Here is a 21,630-nt window from a genome sequence, read left to right on the forward strand (position 1 = left end):
TGCACAAACCTCCTCCAAAGGAAAAATCAGTCATAGATATTTAGTCAAGGAAGCCTCAGAGTGATAAAGTCTTAAAACCAAACACATACATAAGGTCCATACTACACATCTGTTTTTCCTCCCCATATTACATGTCTGGGTTTTATTTTATTTCATTTTTTTTTTTTTTTAGTTTTAAATTTACAACATTCCCCCAAGCAGGAGGAAGGGAATGTACCACACCCTCAGCAAGCAAGGAAGGACTTCAGGGTTTTTGTTTTGTTTTGTTTTGGTTTGCTTTTTTAATTCCATAGAGTCCTTTAAAATCCACATAGAATTTAGTAACACTGTTATTAGCTAAGTATCATAAGTATACAAAGACAAAGGGGAAAAGACAAAGTTATTGCTATTTTATTTTCCAGCACTGTAACAGAAAAGTCAATCAAGCTGTATGAAGCATAAGTTGGGAATTTTCTGCATATTAACTCCATGAGAGCCTCAGACAGAAATCAGATGACCTTCAGGCAGAAACCCAGAAGGAGATGAACCTTTGGAGCACTGCTGGCATCAGGCCTGAGTCCAAACCATGGCTCATCCTCTAATCCTGTGAACTCAGTTACTTCCCTTTCCTGGACTCTGAATCCTGCTAAAATGAGATGGAACAAGATGGTTTCAGAGGCCCTTTCATCTTTACAATTTAACACTGAGAAGCTCCACAGCTTCTATTCAGGCCAAACACCACCAAAGTGTACAGATACAGAGGACCCACACAGCTGCACTCATGGAGAGTAACAAAACACACAGCTTTATTAAAATCATATATAAAGCAAAAGCAATAGATAGACCCCAAGTAAAAGCAGGAGGGATTCTTTTCGGAGTTAAGTGTGCATGCTTTTGGAGAACAATTTGGTCTTATGTAATTTATTAGTTCCCTGCAATGATATTAATATCCACCATTTTTTTGGAAGACTCATAATGAGATGTTTAGATAAAACAACAGCATTTATATTAGAAAGCAGGATGCCCTCCATGAATTTCAAAACCAAACCTAGTAATGCTTTGGGTCATTCTCATTCCTTCTACCTCCATAGATTCACCAATGTAGAGTGTTTGATAAAGTGGTGGTGACTCAAGGAAGGAAAAGAATAGATAACAATGTCATGATCTTAAAGCAGAGAAGGACAGAGAAAGAAAAGGAAGAGAGATGGGGTTTAGCAGATGGTGTTACTCAAAAGTGATTTGGAGATCACAACACTGGTAGGCCTTGTTCAAGGAGATATCCCAACATTTGCCAAGTCTTTGGGATAGATTCTGGGAATATGTAATCTTCTGCAACCCTCCATGAGATGGAAGGCTCCTCCTTTCATGTCACTGTTGAGAAAGGGAGTCAAGGAAGTTTGGTGCCTTATTTGACATCACCAAGCCCACACCTTGCCTGCAGAGTCCCAGTCACATGACATTGTCTGGAGACCAGGAGTTCTCTCTTTGGGAGGGATCCGCCAGGATTCAGGCAACAGTTAACTGCCTCCAATCAGCTTTCATGAACTTGGTGCTATCTAGGGCTTGGAGAAAACTGAGTCAAGTATTTTCAGACCAATTACCTTTTTTCTAAAGAAAAACTGTAATGCCTAGCCAAAACAAAGGTGGTGGCCATGGCCTTTTCTTTCAATTACTTCTGCTTTTTTGGAAATGTGTATCTGTAAAGCCCTTGAGCTAACCCAGAGAATTAATCAGAAGTTTTAAGAAGGTCCCATAATTCGTGTGGGCCAGGGATAAAAGAATACCATTTGCCAAGGAATACTAAAAGAATGGATTAAGTAGAGAAAGAGGGAGAAGAAATGTGCTTCAAGACCCAGGATATAAACAGGCCTAGTGGATGGAAATGCTAGCTCAGTTTGGGTGGGAGTGAGTGGCATCAGAAGTAGGTTTTAGACTTTCTAGCCCAAGATGTGCCCTGAAAAGGTGTCCCTATGTTTGCCAAGGCTTTACTTTTCCTTTCTTGAGCCCATCTTCTGTCCACATCCACGTTGCCCTCTGTTTTCTCCAATGGTTCCATCTAGACCTACTGTGTTTGCTAAAGCCAAAGGCCATTCTATGGGTTTATCGTTTCAACAATTTTCTATTATAAAGGCCAGCCACCCTTAGCTGTGTGTAATACTTTCTTTTAGGGGGAGTTGGCTTGTGATGTTCTCAGGTTCAGCCCTCCCCAGCGTGGCCTGCAAGCCCCAGTCAACACTGACAATGGCTGGCATGGGGGTTATTAAGTATTAGGAGCTGGAATTGTTTGCTCAGAAAGTAACTAGGTCAATGATCAGTGATCATGCAGTGATGGGAGTGCTCTGCTGGAAGAGGGTGGGAGCAGAAGAAGGGTAGCCTGAGCTTTCATCTTCTATTTAATCTGTGTAGAATCAGTTTCATCACACTCACCCCTTTGTTTCCCATAGAAACTGAAGGGACAATGGGAGCAGAGCAGCATTAGGCTTGAGAGCATGGCTTAGAATTCAATCAAGGATCAGGGGCTTGGGTCAGCCCTCTTACTATGTCTGTCACCTCAGAAATTTCCTTAAATGAACCTGAGATTCATCTGAAAACTGGAGAAAGTCATTGTAACTGCTTCTCTGGGTTGTTATAAGGATTAAGCAAATCAACACGGGTGAAAAGCTTTTTCACGTGTAAGTCCTTAAAGTGTCAATGGTAGTGAGCCAAATATCCTGCTCCTGGTCAGACATCAACCTGGCCACTGCTTCTTCTCCCCAACAAGTTTCAATTACAGGTGGAATGTGGCCTTTGGATGTTAGTAAACAGTGTTAGTAAATGGCTAAGAAAACTCAGTGCTTTTAAATTCTAAACATATGTGTTACTCTTTTCTATAATTTAACAATTTTTTTACCTTAGTCCTTTTATAAAAAGGAAAAGTCAGAAAACATTGCCCAACCTTCAGGTTTGAGAATTTCAGTACCCCAAGATCCTCCTTTCCTCTCCCGTCCCCCTCTGAGCACTTTTGAGAACTGTCCACATCTTGCACATGTGTCCATTTAGTTCACCATCACACAACCTCAGAGAAGAAATGAGACCTATGTGAAGTAGATGTGACCCATTTCATTACACGATGTTCCCTGTCTTCCATGCTCTCTTATAGTATCTAGTCATTGAGAGTTGCAAATCTTTCAATGAAGAAAATCTCTCAGCATTTTTTCCCCCCACAGAACAAGATGTATCTATTCACGGTGACAGCATGGCTGCTCCTGACAGCCTCTGGTCTGGGATGCCTTCGTTATTGTGCATGGGTGTGAACATAAACAAAAAATTGTCCTTTGGGGAAGAGAATTTTCAATTTTCAGCAAGAGGCTCCCCTCTCAACTGCTCCACCATCACAGCCAATCCAGACTCTCTGAAACCCTCTTTAGGCCCAGTTGATTCCTTCTCTTGTTTTCCTTTGAAAAAGTCCGGACTTATTATGTAACTACATAAACATGTTAAAACCACTAGCTAGGGAAAATAAAATCAAGTCATCTTCCTTAAAGTAGCAAATCTCAAAATACTTTATGGTTAATGAACTTGGCTGCTCAGACAATTGGATGATTCACACAATTATGGAGACGGGTTAGAACCTGTAATAAATCGGTTGGACTGGCATCTGCCAACTCCTCAGAAGGTGTCCTCCATTAGCCTTGGTGAGACATTGCTTTGGTCTGTATAGATGGACTCCATTTACCATCACAAATGAACCCTAATGAAGCTAGGCAATCTTTTACTAAATCTTTCTGTATTCACATAGTGAAATGGGTACAAAAATACCAATTTGGCTGGGGTTGTGGCTCAGTGGTAGAGCGCTGACCTAGCACGCATGAGGCACTGGGTTCAATCCTCAGCACCACATAAATGTAAAATAAAGATATTGTGTCCACCTAAAAAAACTTAAAAATAAATATTAAAGGGCTGGGGATGTGGCTCAAGCGGTAGCACGCTCGCCTGGCATGCATGCAGCCCGGGTTTGATCCTCAGCACCACATACAAACAAAGATGTTGTGTCCGCCGAAAACTAAATAAATAAATATTTAAAAATAAATAAATATTTTAAAAATACCAATTTGAGATAGCTATTTGTGGATTAGAATATACAAATTTTGGCACACAGTCCACATTCAACACATGTTAAACTATATATATATATATATATATGTATATATATATATATATATATATATATATATATATATACACACACACACACTTATACTCACATATATATATAATTTTATTCATATATATATTTAAAGATAAAATATTAACATAATGATTTGATGATATAATTAGCAGGGCTTCCAATTTCATATATTTTCAAATTCTCCGTTAATTAGTGAAAATTATCTTAATGCTAGGAAACTTCCGCAAAAGACATCTTTTGCTGGTAAACTTAGATTAAAAGGGGCTCTTCCCTACCTGTGGCTCTCCTAACTTAACTAGTTTCTAAGGCCCTTCTTTTCTACCAGTCAACATGCAGCTCTATCCTGAGCACACAGTAGGCCCTAATAAACACTTTGCATATTAGGTAAGTAGTACACATGATCTTTAAGCAAAGGACCTTCATATAATCTCAACAAATCCTAAATCACTGTAGAATCACCCTGAGGAAGATAAAGTAAAACTCTTTCCTCAGTCTATATGATTTTTTTTTAATTCAAAGGTCATACAAATGTAAAATGTCAACTAGGTAGGGAAGGCTGTAAGTCCACACCTGTATTCCAGGCAGAGGACTTGAAAACTTCACATAATATTATGATCTCAAGGAACTGTTTTCCATTTTTTTAAGGAAAAGGAAAGTTCTAGAAGAAGTCTAGACAGGCAGTACTGAAAGAACACAGAGATTAAAGAGCTTTGAGACTGTTCACACAAGCATTATTTTACTGCAGCAGTCAAGCAGATGCTTTAGCTTTTTAAAAGTCAAATAATGTTATTTTGATTACTATAAAAAATTACCATTTTCAAAAAGAATTAATTTGTGAGCTTTCATAGCACTTTCACAAACTGCATTAAATACCTAGTTACCAAAGAGAAAAAATGGCATGGTTTAGTCAGATGAGAAATTTTATAAAATAAAAAACAGAATCAAATACAGAAACATGTGGACAAATATGAACCAAAAACCAATTAATTAGTGCTTTTCAATATTCTCACCAGATACCTAAATACTACAGAATTACAACATCACTGATGTACAGTAAATTTTCTTTAAATGCAACAAGCTTAAAATCAAATATACTGAGGAGCAAACACATGCATTCTGAGTTAACTGCAATTTCATAATTCTGCAACTTCCAGATGAAGACCATCAATAGTTTCCACTTAACAATAACACAACAATATGTGCCATATAACTGAAAGGAGTAGATAAACCAATGTACCATTTGAGAAAAGTGATTTTACATGTGTGTGTATGCATGTATGCATGTGTTATATACATTATTTTCTCAGTTTTACAAAACAAATAAACAAAAAGCCAGTCACATAAGTGAAGTTTTTAAAAGAAACAGTGACCCTTCATAAAGAAATAATAGTTGGCAATTTTTTGAAATTTATTTGGAGATTTAAGTGTGGAATCTTTCGATTCGTGGGTATGCTTGAAACAATGCAATAATTTTCTATTCATTCAGTTCCAATCTTCACACTCTGAACAGTCTTAGAACAGGTGGAACAGTGACCTGCTTTTTCAACCATCATATCCCCCAGACATGACTAATTTGAAGTTGAGCAAATTGCTCATAATAGGTCAGGGATTCAAGTTCATGAGTTTTTAGTGGCTGCACTTTTGTTGAAGGGCACATGGTCTCCTTCCCCTCCTCCTTCCAACCCCTGAAGCTGCCTCTCCATTAACTAAATTCACCAAACATGAAAGCAAAGGAACATTCTTTTAAAAATTTTCTGCAAGCTAATTTTTCAGGAGGATCAAGATTAAGCTATTTCTTTTAAAATATCTTATTTTCCTTCAGGGGTTCTTAAAGTTTAAAATGAATTCTACATACCTGAAGAAACTAGTCACTTAAGAAGACTTCTGAATAAATAAGAAAACATTCAGATGCCTACTTTTATAGTGGCTCAAAGTTTTCACAAAAATATGATATATATCACTGAATTTAGAAACACCCTAAGTTCTATCATATAAGATATTGATTTCAGAGCCTTTTTACAAAATCCCATTCAATGTGTAGCAGTACATAGGTACTGGCATAAAGAAGAAAAAAAACCTAACACACAAAGCAAGCAACAAACAAACTTAGGAAGAAGGTCACTGGGGTAAGAGTATATTTAATCTGGCTAAACCAAAACTCAATTCTTTTGCTTTTTTATGTTTGCTTTTATGGCTAATGTTTTCTCCATCAATTCTAAAAGGCTGCACCAAACATCAGGCCAAATGTAACATAAAACTCTTGTGAATACTAAAAGAGTTATACAATTAGAACTGAAAAAAAAAAAAAAAGACCTTAAACTCATTTATCTACCAATGAGGACACAAGTCTATTGATTAACAGACTTGCTTGGTCACTTTGGGGCTCATGGTTTGTCACTACTGTTGGGGAATGATGGTTGTTTACTTTTGTGTTGTGTAGAACTGTGGGGTACCTTTCCAATCCAATCAGGTGCTTTGATGTTTAGACCCTCCCTTCCTAAGTTGCCACACATATTGTGGCCAGTTCAAAATGGACATTTTCTTTTCTCATTTGGCCTACTGCAGATATTTTAGAAAAATACTCCACACCCAGGACACCTAACCCCTTTAGTAGCAGTGGCATTGAGCAGTGAAGTTCTCTTCTCACTGAGAACAGGAGATGGTTTCTGAACTTCACCTTGACTTTCCAGTCCTCAAACTGTTGAAAAAACTACTGATTCCACCTGTTCACTTTGCTGCATTTCTGTTCTGTGCTTGGTTTTGTCTACTTTCCAATTTAGGCAACTGGAGTGGGAAAACATATGCTTACCTTTTGCTAATATTCATTTTCCATGGGTTTTATACCATATTCAATTTCCTAGATTTGTGTAAGAGCAAAAAGAAATTACTACCCCAAAAGCAAGAGTAAAAGCTAAGACATCAATCAGTGTGGGCTGGATCCAATCTGTTTGGACTGGGCATCAGAACTGGGACACAGACTTTGCAATTGAGAAAGGAGGAAAGCAGCAGTAAACTTCTACAACAATTTCCCTGAGAAATGTTATGCATAGATATTTTTCTTTTATAGGGCAAGTTAGAAGTAAAGCAGTTTGTTAATTGAGGTGAATCTACTTATGGTTAGAACCTGCCCTGCCTTTTTTATATTGTCCCAGTATGGTCACTAACCAGGTTCTATGGGGGGAAATAACCCTTGGCATTACTTATTGCAGACAAACCCTGCTTTGAACAAATAACTGTTCTGGCCCCATAGGAATTCTGATGCCCAACACTCACAAGTGCCTTGGGATCTCCTCCACAGTAGTAAGATTCCAGAAATCAAACTAGTTTCAAAAGTGCCCAAGGAAACCTACTACATGGATAAAGAGCTCTCCAAGCCCAAGAGATCAGTTTTAGAAAAAGAAACACACACCAACAAACACCAGGAAACTATGTGTAATGGTTCGCTGCTTGTGCAAAAACCTCAAAGAGGATGAAGGTCAGACAGGGATAATAGGCCAATTTAATTCTGAAAGCACAAGGTGCAAGAAATTTTAATTATGGTCTGCCACTGAAATCACACAAGATCCAATGGCATCTAACTGCAACTGCTCATCAAGGGAGACAAGAGGTGTAATTGTAACCGCTGCATAATCACTGTGAGGGCACAGAGAAGGCTGTCTTCAGCTCCCAGCAGAGAAGGTATTAAGGGCCTCGAAAAATCCAATACAGGGAAACATGGAGATTGTAAGAAGCCAAACACAAAAGCCAAACCCGTGTGTGCATGTGTGCGTGCGTGTGGTATGACAGAGGGTTCCAGAAACAAAAAAGAAGAAGCTATTTGGCCCACATTGCAGATAGGAGCTTGGAAAACTCGGAGCCTTTTCCGCTTTGTGGATACATGCACACAGAAAGGCAGGGCTCCTCCAAGAACTTCACTCCTCCTGAAGCTTCTCCCACTCTCCTTTGTTTAAAATAATTAGCTCGGATGTAATAGTGATTAACAGTACCAGACTCCCGGTAATTTGCTCTCATCAAACCCGGGTCTGCAGACAAAACGCTACTCAGAAGGCTGAAGGTGTCCAAACCCCTGCAGCTCCCTCGGCGCGGCCGCCCGCGCCCCGGGGCAGTTCCTCCTCAAGTCGCGCCGGCTCCAGGAAAAAAGGACGCGCAGAGAAACCCCCTCCGTGGACAGTCTCTACTAGACAAAGTTTTTAACAAAGCCTCGAAGTAAGGGAACTGAACCTCGCAACCGCGCCTGCTGCAAAGTTGGCGCTGAAGTTTGTGCCAGGATGTCCCAATCTTGAGAGGAAAGGGACGCGAGTGTGCCAAGAGGCGGGAGGATGGATGGTGATGGAGAGACAGTGAGAGAAAGTGAGTTTTTTTCGAGTGGACCGTGAGTGAGACGATCTTGCGAACCCGGAAGCCAATTTGGCCCCAAGAGGTCCGGGAGGTGCACGCCACCGGAGATCTCCGGGACTGACGCCGTCGCCAGGGGCATTTAGGAGCTGTCACCTGCGGGGAGCCCTGGCGGGAGCGGAGACGCCCTCCTAGGCGCCAAGGGAGAGGGCTCCAGGCTCCAGACTCAAGGATCTCGGGACTCTAAGAAGTGGGGGAGGGGAAATTCCCGAGAGGACAGGAGGCCAAAAGCAACTTTTCCGATATGCTTTTCTCCTCCGACCTCTCCAACTTCCCGCTTGGTCAGCCGAAGACTCTTACGACCCACTCTTACCCCATCGCACCTCCCAGCCCGCGGTTCAAACCAGTCCCCCGCGGACCGTGGAGTGGGGGGTGCAGCGAAGAAGCCGAGAGCACAAACATTGGGGCCCGATGTGCAAGCCTTCACCCCCTGAGACAACCAAATGCATTTACACATGCAACCACCGCAGCCTTGTAACAGAGCTCCGGGTTTGCGCTGGGCGCAGTTTCCCCACACTTCTGTTGTTCCTAATAAAGTCGATTACGTTGCCCTCCCGGAGCTGATTGGAAGGAAACCGAGAGGAAAAGGGGGGAACGCGGGAAAAAGCAGGGGTGGGGGGAGCAATCAACTTTGTAACCCAGAGCTTCCTCGCGGGATCCGTCGCCATGCTTAAGATTCCCACCCCCGCACCCCCCTCCTGCCTTTCAAGTGGATACTGAAACTAGGCCAAAACTTTTTCCCCTCCTTTTCTCCAGCCACTAGACTGGATTGTGCCCCACAGAGCCCCATGGAGCTCTGCTTTCTTAAGCACAATAGCCGGACTAATTAGATCATAGAAGCAAGGCAGTGATACTGTAACAAGTAGCCCAAGAGGCAAAGAGGGAAGGGGCCCGAAAAGAGAGAAAGGGGGAAAAGTTTGCAGCTCTCGCACTTACCAATCAAGCCTCCCACCAGAAAGGCGATGATTTGGAACACAAGCAGAATCCCACCAACAATGCACAGCTTCTTGGTGCTCATGTTTTCTATAATTGCCCCAGCCATTTTTGCGCCCCCCCTTTTTCTTTTCTCCTTGAAATAAATGTTTTAGGGTGTGCTTTTTTTGCTCCTTTCCCTCTCACACTCCCTCCTCCCTCGCCTCCTTTCTGGGCGCTGCAAAACTTCAGGGGTGCGGGAGCGCAGAGATGATGGGACCCGGACCGAAGGCGCCCGCACGGATTCCCCCGGCGCAGCCGGATCGGGCTCCCCCAATGCCCGGAGCTGTGATTGTGGCCGCTCCGCCGCCTGTGGACGCTTAAAGGAGCAGGGAAGCGGATCACATGACGCCGCCTCCCTCCCTTTCTTCCTCCCTCCCTCTCGCGCTTCCTCCCTCCCTCCCTACCTCCCTCTCTTCTACTACCCCTTGCCCGCCAGTTCGTGGATCCGAGCTCAGGCCTGCGCTGGCGTCCCTCTCCCCGGTCTGGCTCGCAGCCTGTCCCGCCAAGGGCTGGTAGCTTGGTGGGTATATTGTTGTTGTTGTAGTTACATGGGCGCCCCTTACTCAACCGCTCACACGTTTCCTTTTCTGGCTCTTGAAGTGCGAGATTTAAATCACCCACGGACGCTTCGCAGACCTTCAACTAATATGCGTTGACTTTAGGAAATGGTCCCCACTCCCACCCCCAACTGCTAGAACTCTCTTTAGGAAAAAGGAGATAATTTTTTTTTAAAGGAAAACAGTAGATGCTAAATCAGAACACAGAGATGCGGAATAAAGTCTTAGCTCAGCTTCCTTCTGCCTGGTCCCAGCCTCTGTTACTGGATATATACTCAGCTAAATTCCACCCTCGCTCCTTGTGGAACCTAGCACTCCAACGACCGACCGACCACTGTTCCTTACTCCACCCCTTGGGCTTCCAGAGTCTTAAAGAACACATGTTCTATTCCATCACAGTTTTAAACTGATTCCAAAACCAACTCCTCTAAAAAACCTCTGTAATTTTCCACACCACCTCCATGTTGTATCTCCAAGAACTGAACCCCTACAATCCAATTTTGCGTTTATATTTTCACCTCGTAAACATATATCTTCACCACTGAGCAGTAAATTCCTGGGGGATACAGACTGAGGCTCATTCATCTTTGCACCACCTTTCCCCATGGTGCCTAACAAAATTCTAGCCCTGGTAGGTCCTCCATTAACTTGTGGATTGGATAATTGAAGGTGAAAGCAAACCTAAAGCCTTTTGCATTTTAAAAGCCTAAACAATCTTAGTTGGTTTAGAAGGTACATATACTAAGCTGCAATGTTTGTTGCCTCTTTGTGAAGATATATTTGTATTTATACATAACTTCAAGGGAAAGGGGTGGGGTGGTCTTAAGAGATTTCCTGCTCTATCAAGTCTAAATTCCTGGCCCTGGTTTTTCCATGTTTTATCAACTGTCTACTTGGCCAATACAACTCACATTACCCAGCAGTCCCTTCGGTTTGGTAAACACCCCTTGACACAAAAATGAGTTTCCACCACCACTCTCCTTTCCTCTGTCCACACCCTCTTCCTGCCAGGAGGCTATTCTAAGTCTCTCTTCCTCTACTGTGTTCCTTAACTTTCATCACCTTTATAGAAGATACCATGTATGTCACATTTAATAAACTTGTTCCTTTCTACCTTCAGCTACTAGACTGGGTACTCCTTAAGACAAGTACCATATTGTATATGTATAAAACCTCCACTCCTTGGACTCTAGCAGTTCTTCATAATTCTGAATCTTGGTTGCTATTTATTCAGACTTTGACTCAATACTTTATCTGAACAGTCACTCACTGAGCACTGAACATGTTCAGTGCTTGCTTTCCTTAGCATGCAAGGATACCAAAATTTCATGACTTGCCTTTGTCCTGAAGAAGCCCCAGTTTGGTTGTTATTCACTGAATAGTGATTAAATATCTGTGCTTTGGACAATTCCATGTACTTTCTAAAAGGTAAGAAGCAAGGGAAATTGTTGTTAACAGTAGAAGTTGGAAGTGTTTAGCAGCTCCCCAACAGAGGTATACTATTGTGGGTGATTTGTCTTCCTTCTTTATCTTTCAATATATATATATATATATATATATATATATATATATATATATATTTTTTTTTTTTTTTTTTTTTTTTTTTTTTTTCCCCAATAGACTGTGTTCCAGGGTATCATAAAACAGAGAACCAAGTATGCCCTTCTCACCTCTGGGGCTGGTTAACTCCATATTCTGTGCTCTTATCTCAGCAAGCTGCTGATTTCCACACATTTGAATAACAATGGTGCCTTTGGGTTAAGGTTAGAACCTCTTTTTAATACCAAAGGCTTCTTAAAAAAATAAAGTTGAAAGGCTAGGGAAGTAGCTTAGAGTGCATGCCAGACCCGAGGTTAGGTCCCCACCTCCCCTCCCCCAAAAGTAAAGTTGATAAGATTCAGTATCAAGATATATTCTCCATTTTATACTGCATTTCACTGTTTAACAAGAGATGATGCCACATATACTCCAAGCAAGAATTGGATCCACACGCAATGTCTTGGGTGGTTTAATTTATTCAAGATCAGTGAACTTAACTCATTTTTCCATCAACTACTACAACACATCCCACCCACTCTGCTCTCAAATATACCTCTGTAGAGTAGCTGGCCTAACTTCTTAGGTTCCAATTTCCTTATCCAGAAATAGAGAAATAGTGTTGGGAGTTGCTCTTTCCCCATAAAGGTGATCCCATATTTTAAAGGGGCACTTATTATGTAACAATTTTTATTAAACAAAGATATTTCTAATTGCAAATCCATGCTTCTAACCTGTCTAGGATCACCAATATTGTCAAACTGTGTGAGGTCCTGACACCTGTCATATTATTCATCAAATCGATCAACAATAACAGTATCCCAAAGCACTGGCAGGCTGTGAATTTTAATTAAATGTCCTTGGAAGATCTCAGAAGCAGCCTCTGAACCAAGTTCTCTCTGCCTTTCTCATGCCTTCCTGTCTTTAGTTCCTCATTCTCCCCCAAAACAAGACCATAGAAACAAATTCCCTTCCCCAAGGTGGGTCATAGAAACCAGAACCCTTTCTCCCCAAAGCCAGGCATAAAAATATTACTCCAAATTTCTCTTGCTTTTTTTGTGTAAATTACTGGCCATAAAAAACATTAGGACCCTCATTCCACCAGGGTCCTGTCCCAAACCCCAGAGGAAAATGCTACTATTGAGAGATTGAGAAGAATCTGATCAGGGCTTGCTGGGCTTCCCCATTCTGTCTATATCTGGTAGCTCAGTCCCTTTCGTCTAATTACATTTCTATATGGCTGCCCCTGCTTCATGGAACCTATGTTCAAAATCAAAGAGCTTCCTTAGTATCTTTGGTCTTCGGTCTGAGGGATCTGTGTCACTAAAATTTTGATTAAATGAATGTGCTATGCTTTTCTCTCATTAACTTGTCTTTTGTTATGGAATGTTATCTGTGACCCTTTATGGTGGGTAAGGAAAGGTATCACCCCATTCACCTCTAAAATCACCATGAATGTTTTTAAAAATTACAATTTCTGTTATGTTTTTGTAAATATTAAAAGTGACTATTGGACCTTCATTTATAGAGATGACAACACAGAAGAGCAGAAAGGAATATGAGCCTTTACCCAATTGAACCTAGATATGGCCCAGACTCCTACCCTAGGCTTTGTGTGATCACAGCCATTACATAGTCACCTACCCGATCTAAGGCTCAGTTTTCTCACCTATAAAATAGAGGCACTATTAGCACCTACCTTTTTTTATTTTTATGTTTAGGAAACATCAGGGGAATCAATGACTAATAAAACAACTGAGTAGATCATTCTCAGCTTTAAAATTTTGTCAAGTTATTAATATTTCTTAAAGCATGTTTTTTGGAGAAGTTTGGGGGTTAGCTTCACTGAACAAGAGTGCTAATGAGGACAAGATCTAGTATTAAAATCCAAGTGACACTAATTTTAACAGAAATATTTTATTCTAAGAACTTCTCCTAATCAGACATAGTGGTATACGCCTGTAATCCCAACAACTCAGGATACTGAGGCAAGAGGATTGCAAATTCCAGGCCAGATATATACATAGGATGTGAACTAGGTATTGAACCCAGATATATATGTATATCTGTAGAGTAGCTGGCCTAACTTCTTAGGTTCCAATATATATATATATATATATATATATATATATATATATATATATATATATATATATATCTGGGTTCAATACCTAGTACTGCAGATAAATAAATAAATAAAATAAAATCTGCTCCTAACTGCCAGGGAGATGCCTGTTTTGAGTCATCAGATAGATTACCCAGAGGCTGGAATAATCCAAGGGTACAGTGTAACTCTGCCAGCAGAAACTGACCATCCCTATTCCCCATTTCACTAGAATTAAATTCAATATCCTGACTTAATCATCAGTTTATTCAAAGTGTTTGACATGTAGAAAGACATAATGACACCCAATGTATATCTATTGAACGAGGAATAAATGAATGGACAAAGGAATCATCTAACTGAATGTAGTTACAATTCTCTCCCACCCCTAATTCCAGTATAGAATTCACTGACTCTACTCTTACTGGCACCTATATACTGGGTTCTATTTTGTGCATATATCTACATATATGGTGTATTGTCACCCCAACTGGCTTAAAAATTCCTTAAACACAAGCAGAGTGTAGCCAGAGCCTTTGTTTTCCTCACAGTCTCCACAGAGGAAGGCTCAGTTCCTGGAGTTAAGAAAGGCTCCTCTGGGAGCCAGGAGCAGCATGTTATTATTGTCATTGCAGTAAATGTAATGTAGAGATCTAAAAGAATTGAATACACCTCCTTAAACACCTAATTTGCTTCCCAGAGGGACCTAACAAGAGCAATAATCCCACTCTGAGGCTTCTCATTCTCATAAATAGCTTTTTGTTCATAAATGGCATCCCCATGGCTCCATGGTCCTTGGTATTTTCTTGTATTTAGCGCTTGTGAATATGAGCAGGCACTGTGGGTTCACACTCTATTATTCAGTGTCACTTTTCACTATACATATACATACACAACACACATTTGCGTGTGTGTGTGTGTGTGTGTGTGTGTGTCTTTTTTAAATTCACTGCTTCTTTTAAAATGGTCTCACCCCCGCCCCCCCGGAAACAGAACCGCCCCTCTCTCCCTTCTCTATGGGCCCCATAGTCTTTTCTTTCTCCTATAGTCTTAATTTGTGTGGAAACACAAGACCATTCCTGCACTTCCGTTCATACACTAACCTCATATAGGAACTATTCAAATCCCAGGGCTGGGAAGACCAACACTTGAACCTGATCCTCAGTTGAAATTGTTTCACAAACATCTGGTGGACTCCTCCCTTTTCAGACATAAGCCCACACTGAAGATCTCCATAAATGTTTTCTTTCACATCCTATGTATAATTTCAGACATTAGGTTTATTAAATCCCAGCTTTATTTCGTACTGGTTGTAGAAATAAGCTTAGGAAGATTACTTGCCTTTTGAGTCTTACTTTTCAAATTTCTTTAAAAAATAATGATAATACCAAACTCAGAGCTTATGATGAGCATTAAACAAAATAATGTAAACAATTCCTAATACAGAGTGGGCACTCATCAAATGTGACAAATATTACAAGGGAGGAGGCTTCTGTTCCCAGAGAGCAAAACAAAACAAACCATAAAACCCGTAATTATAGTCTCTCTTATGAAATTGCCTCTTTGAACCCAGGCAACCTGGAAGGGCAGGTAAGAAACTTTATAGGTTTCCAGAAGCCTCTAGTAGGAGGGAGCCAACATGAAGCAGCCAGCCAGCCCCCTGTTGTTTCCCAGTCTTGTAAGACACTGCAGTGGAGAGCCAGGTGCCTCCAGCATCTAAACCTTTCAGATTGTGTATGCTGGGTTCCTGCTGCAGAGATGAGAGAAGGGCCTTTATTGTTCCACAGTATTAGCCTGATAGTGTCTGAGCAGAATGCCCACCACGTGTCCTTATGACTTCTCTCCCTCCACATCTCCCCTGTATTTCATCCTGGGCACAAGCTCTTTTCTGCTTCTCTCCATGCAAAGTGGCAGTAGGAGGAGACACACCTGCCCAGCATGGTGATCCTGTGATATGTCATCAATATCCTGCACCATGGCACAGAATTAGCACACATATTTTATTGAATGAATTAATTACAAATGAAAAAATGAAGAAGTTCCAGTCTCTGGTTGTCCAAGTGCTTGGGAAGGCCATTCATAGATGGCCAATGGCAAGAAGAGACTTACACTTAACTCCATTTCCACCCAACCCTAGGTAGGGTGAGAATAAACTCTGATTCAGGCCAAAACTCAATTCTTATCCCTTCAGCACCATTGCACATTAACTCAGATAACTAAATAGCTCAACATGAAGGACAAGATCCCATAAAAACAATTTAGAATACCCAGTATGTTGGTAAGTGATTAGTCCCAGAATTTGGAAGGCTGAGTTAGAAGGATTACTTGAGACCAGGAATTGGAGGTCAACCTAAACAATATACAAAGACCCCATGTCAAAGAAATAGAAGAAAACAAAAACAACAAAATGACTTAAGAATGTCTATATGTAAGGCCAGCATCCCATAAAAGCAGTTCAGTTCTTCTATGTGTAAGGTGGAAAAACAAAGATTATCTGAGAATAAAATACATGAAAGTCAAGGACCTCTCATGCTTCTACTTTGCATTATTTAAAAGAAACTGGAATGACTGCAAGTGAGGAAGGGCAGGTAATTCCCCAAATATCAGGTAAGTGGAAGCTAATAGCCCCTACTCATAATGCCAATAATTACAATGGTAACAGCAGTAATAACTGATGTTGTTTGCTTTCTAGGTACCATGAACTCTGCTGATGCTTTACATATGCCCCTATCATTAATCCTTAGCACAATCCCATGAGCTGGGTATTATTTTTAGCATTCTCAAAAGGGTAAAGTTGGGGGGCTGGGGTTGTGGTTCAGTGGTAAAGTGCCTGTTTCACATGTGTGAGGCACTGGATTCGATCCTTAGCATCACATAAAAAATAGTAAATAAATAAAATAAAGGTATTGTGTTCATCCACAACTAAAAAGTATATATATATATATTTTAAACAAAGTAAAGTTGGGTCAGAGATATTGAGGAGTATTCCCTGTTCTAAACTGCTAGTGAGTTGGGGAGCTGAGATTCTAAGATAGATGCAACACACCATTCAACAGTCTAATCACTCAATACAGTCTTTACTAAGCCAGGAACCAATCTAGATGCTGGGGAAGAGCAGTCAGCCCAACAAAGTCTTGCCTTCAACGAACCTACATTAGAAAGCCAGCATCATTATTATTACTATGACTACTACTACTACTACTATTACTGTTATGTTTTATGTTTTTATCTCCTTTATGTCAGCTATGTCCTTGAAACCACGGAAAGAAAAAAAATCCAAAGAAAGAACCCTGCAGGGCCTTGGAAGTGAGGAGATGTCAAGTCCTTGGCATTCCCAGGCACGCCCTCCTGCATGAGCTCTATGACACATTCATTCAGACGTCTCTTTCCTGCCAGTTCTGAGACAGGCATTGTTTTAGTGTTTGTCGGCTTCTCCTTTGTTCCTACATTCAACTCTGGCCCCCTCCTCAGTACCTGACTCACCCAGAGTAACCTCCTCCCATTAATCTTTCTTTGCTGGTAAGATCTGATGCTAAGGGCCAGTTCCAAGTTGAAGATCAATTTTCAAGTCAAATGACTCATGAGAATAATTGTTAAGCATAATTTCAGAGTGTATTGAGGACACTCTTGAAAAATACATGTTAGCAAAAGACATGTAGTGCATAAAAATTAATTTTGGCTTAGGTCGTCTGCAAGTTGATTCCTAAAATATTTTTGTGTGATTGTTTATTTTGTTGTCATGATGGGAATATCTAATAAAGACCCTCTTTGTTGAAGAATTCAAGGTGTTTACAAATATTGTTCATCTTAATGTGATAATTTATGAAGGAAATATTTCTCTATTTATAATATACATCTTATCTGATATCTGAAGCTGGAATTTGCTTTCTCTCTCTCTCTCTCTCTCTCTCTCTCCCTCTCATGCAATACTGGTAGTTGAACCGAGGGATGCTCTACCACTGAGCTATAGCCCTAGCTATTATTATTATTATTAATACTATTACTATTATGTTTTATTTTGAGATAGATTCTCACTGAATTGTTCAGCTGGCCTCAGACTTGTGATCTTCCTGACTCAGCCTTCTGAGTAGCTAGGATTACAGGCATGTGCTATTGCCCTTGACTAAGCCTGAATTATTTGATAATGCTTCCTTCCATTTAGTTCATAAATATTTGTTGTGTTCTTACCATAAGCAGGTATCTGGCAAGTGCTGGGATGCAGATTTTAAAAAAGGATAGTTATGCTCTTGCTCTCACACAGCTTATAATTACAAGTATGTGAAGGGTTGTGGTAGTGTAATAAATCTATTAGCTGTGGATTAAGTCTTAGAGAATCACTGGTGTCAGGGGAGAGAACAGAAAGGAGAGAAAGGGAAAGTACAGAGTGCTGGAAACCCCCTGTTACTTAAATATAGTATTAGCATCAAAAGAAAAAACTAATTTTTCCCTCTTCTCCCACAAGGGTATCTTGAATTCTGTTCATTTAAAATATCTCAGCAAATCCCCAAAGTACCACATGTTGTTGGACATATATCCATTAGTTTTTATTACTATTGTTTCTAAATTCATTGGACATGTCCTATATGCCAGGTGCTTTTACATAAATATGGGAGTCAATATGAGAAGCAAGAATTTAAGATTAAACAGATCTTGGTCGAACGCTGGTTCAACTTGGACCAGCTCTGAGATCTTAGGCAAAAACAACCTCTCATAGGCTCAGCTAAATCTCTTGTAAATGAAGACAATGGTATCTTCTCAGAAGCCATGTTGAGAACCAAATGTATCCAGTGTTTAAAAGGCTTAGTAAAGTGTCAGACATTGGATAAGCACTCAGTCATGAGGAAGTGGTGGAGCAAGAGAAGTGAGATAATCTTAGAGGTTAACCATTATTAAGAAAAATGGGGTCCAATCCCCTCAACCTCTGCCCTCCCATCCCACCCTGCTAAGGGACTCTTTCCCTGGCCATGTTCCCCTCAATTGCAGTTTCCTGTTGTCTTCATAGACAACTCTGTCATTGAATCTCTTAGCAAGCTGTCTGTTGAAAGAATCAGATACCAAGTCTTCTGGACTGTTGTTGACACAGATGTTGAGGTTCTTTACAGGCCTCCTACTCCAAAAGCTGATACAGTGAGTCCCTTGGAGAATCCTCATATAACCAACTTTCAGTGTCTCTTATGTCCCTTCACACATGCTACCCCATATTGCAGTTACTGGAGCATTTGTCATATTTACTCCAGTAGACTGCACAATTTTTAGGTTCAAGGGACTTCATTTTACTCAAAAGTCTTTTTATTTAATGTTAGTAGACTATTCTAGATCTTTGCAGCTAAGCTTCCATGCCTCTTCATATCCCTTTCTCTTCCATTTTGCTGGGGGGTGAAAATGTGGAAGCCAGAGGATGGGGACCATCAGGTATAAATGTTTTCATTCTCCAGACTGACCAGCACCTTTTAATTCCCTTTGCCTAAGGAAATAATGAACCACATTGGGCAAAGCATACATTAGACCTATTATAGAGAGCTGGCCATGTGCCTATTAGTTAAGTGTATGTGCTCTTTGATCACACACTTGGATTTGAACTTCTCTCTCTGTTAGGTACTGTCTACATAACGTTGAGCAAGTCATTAAGCCTATCTGTAAGCCTGTCCATCCCTTGATTTCTTATTCTGTTTAATGAGGACAATACTAATAATTCCTGCCTCCAAGGTAACAGTAAATATCAAGAGTTAGCATGTGAAAATTACTTGCAGACAGAGCACTTAGCACATGGTATGTACATACTCAGCAAATGTTTGCTATTATTATTCATTATCTTTCATCATCTTCTATGACTTTATTCTCAAGTCTTTCCCATTTTAAACAAGATCTTTTCTTTAGCACCAAATTCTTCTTAACATGTTGCCTTCATCAGCTTCTTTATGCTATAATCAAACTTCTGGAAAAAACAGTTCCATTCAGTTGCTTTACAGCCTCACTTCCAATCCTCTGCCTGACCATCTGCAGATAATCTAGATTTCAAACCCAACATTCCATTGCTCTGACAAAGGTCACTAGTGATCTATTTGGTGATTATTCTTCTTGATGTCTCCAATATGCAATACTCCTTTTGGGGGAAAAAATCCCCTCCCACCTCCTTGGCTTCTCTCATGTTTCTCCTATTATTTTTCTAGCACTCACTTCTCTCTGAAACTGGTCCCATTTCCTCTACCCCCTCCCTGAATGTTAGTATTTCTGAGTATTTTACCCCTTCCATTCTCATGGGGTCTGTAGGCAAAAATCAATATCTCCAGCACCAATCTCTTGCCTGAACTTCAGACTCATAGAACCAATTTCTTTCTAAACTTCTCTGCCTAGGAAAACCATGTGTCTCCAAATAAAGTGCTCTCAACTCTCCAACCAGTGACTCAAGTTACATAGCTCAAAGTCATCCTTGGTTCATGACCAGATTCTACCTCCTTTTTACAGTGAGCTGGCCTCCCCACTCCACCTTCACCTCTCTGCCCTCATCATCTCTCCAACTTGGACTATCAGGTCTCCAATCTTTCTTACAATGGATAATCCAGTTTTTACAAAGTTTCCAAAGCATGATCGTTATAAAACACTGATCTGTTTTCCTTATGTAACTGTTGCCAATCAACAAAGCCTACCTAACTGAGGATTCTAAGATCTTGATATTTTAGCAGACCTTTTATTCCCAGATTCACCAAGGCACTTCTTTATCCTTATGGTGAGTAATTTACAATGTATGCCAGGTCTTTCTTCTTGTAACATAGTCCTTGGGATAGACCAGTTGACCCCAATGTGGGGTGCCATCAAGCTGTGATCCTAAGAGATTCCTCCTCTTATATTATTATGTCAAAGTGCTGACTATCCAGTGACAAAATATGAAAACGATAAAATCATCCTAGACTTCTTTATGAATGCAGTCAATTATATTGAGCATATTATAAGTCAGGCTTCATAAACAATACATCAAAATAACAATAAACTCTTGTGTATACTACATCACAGTCACTGTTTCAAGAGAGAATATATAAATATATAAGATATAGAAATAAAATAGTATGATTCCACATATATCTTTTTTAATATTTACTTTTTGGTTGTAGTTGGACACAATACCTTTATTTTATTTATTTATATGTGGTGCTGAGGATTGAACCCAGGGCCTTGCATGTGCTAGGTGAGCGCTTTACTTCTGAGCCACAACTCCAGCCCCCCTTCTTTCTTTTTTTTTTAATCTTTACTATATATCTACATGGTTGTGGGCTTAAATGTTTTAAATATACTCAATTATATATCACTTAGAACATTTATTCTCACCACAATCATTGAAATACATACTATTGTTATTTTATTTTATAGATCATTAAATTTTATACACTGGGGAAATATCGACTCAGAGAGGATTCATACCTCAAATCACACAGTTCATAAACACTGTGCTAAGCTTCAAATTCAATCAATGCATGACTGTATGGTTTGGACCTAAAAATGTCCTCTAAAGAGCCCACATGTTAGGCGATACAGGAATGGTCAGAGTTTAACAGATTGGATTATGAGAGCTATAACCTCATCAGTGGATTAATTAATTGGAAGCATTAATAATTTGATTGGACTACTGGGTGATAACTGTAGGCAGGTGGGGCATGACTAAAGAAAGTGGCTCACTGGGGGTATGATCTTAGAAGAGACCCAGGACAATGACTTAATTGTTACACTCTTCTATCTTTGATTCTAATAGCAGAAATAATAACATATTTTAAGGTTTCCTATGTTCCAAGTACTGATTTAAATATATGTATAATTTCATTTAGTCCTCACTCCATTTTATATTGGATAAGCAATATTTTCCTTACGGATTATCTATACTTATAAGTTTTGCTTAATGAAAGCTAAACTAAAATTCAAATCAA

The 21,630-nt window shown here is 40.1% G+C and overlaps 1 protein-coding gene and 1 pseudogene across 1 annotated transcript in view; both read right to left on the minus strand.

Moving 5' to 3' along the window:
• The window catches only part of Wls (Wnt ligand secretion mediator), a 101,101-nt gene extending 91,287 nt beyond the window's left edge, over positions 1-9,814 (minus strand). The window contains exon 1 of the mRNA XM_027949469.3: positions 9,479-9,814. Coding sequence (XP_027805270.1) covers positions 9,479-9,584 — 106 coding nt within the window. The 5' untranslated portion in view covers positions 9,585-9,814. The remainder of the gene's footprint in view (positions 1-9,478) is intronic.
• Positions 9,703-21,630, minus strand: part of LOC114103731 (proteasome subunit alpha type-5 pseudogene) — a 125,064-nt pseudogene continuing 113,136 nt past the window's right edge.

Source organism: Marmota flaviventris, chromosome 10 (assembly GCF_047511675.1).
Source record: "Marmota flaviventris isolate mMarFla1 chromosome 10, mMarFla1.hap1, whole genome shotgun sequence".
NCBI classification, from domain to species: Eukaryota; Metazoa; Chordata; class Mammalia; order Rodentia; family Sciuridae; genus Marmota; species Marmota flaviventris.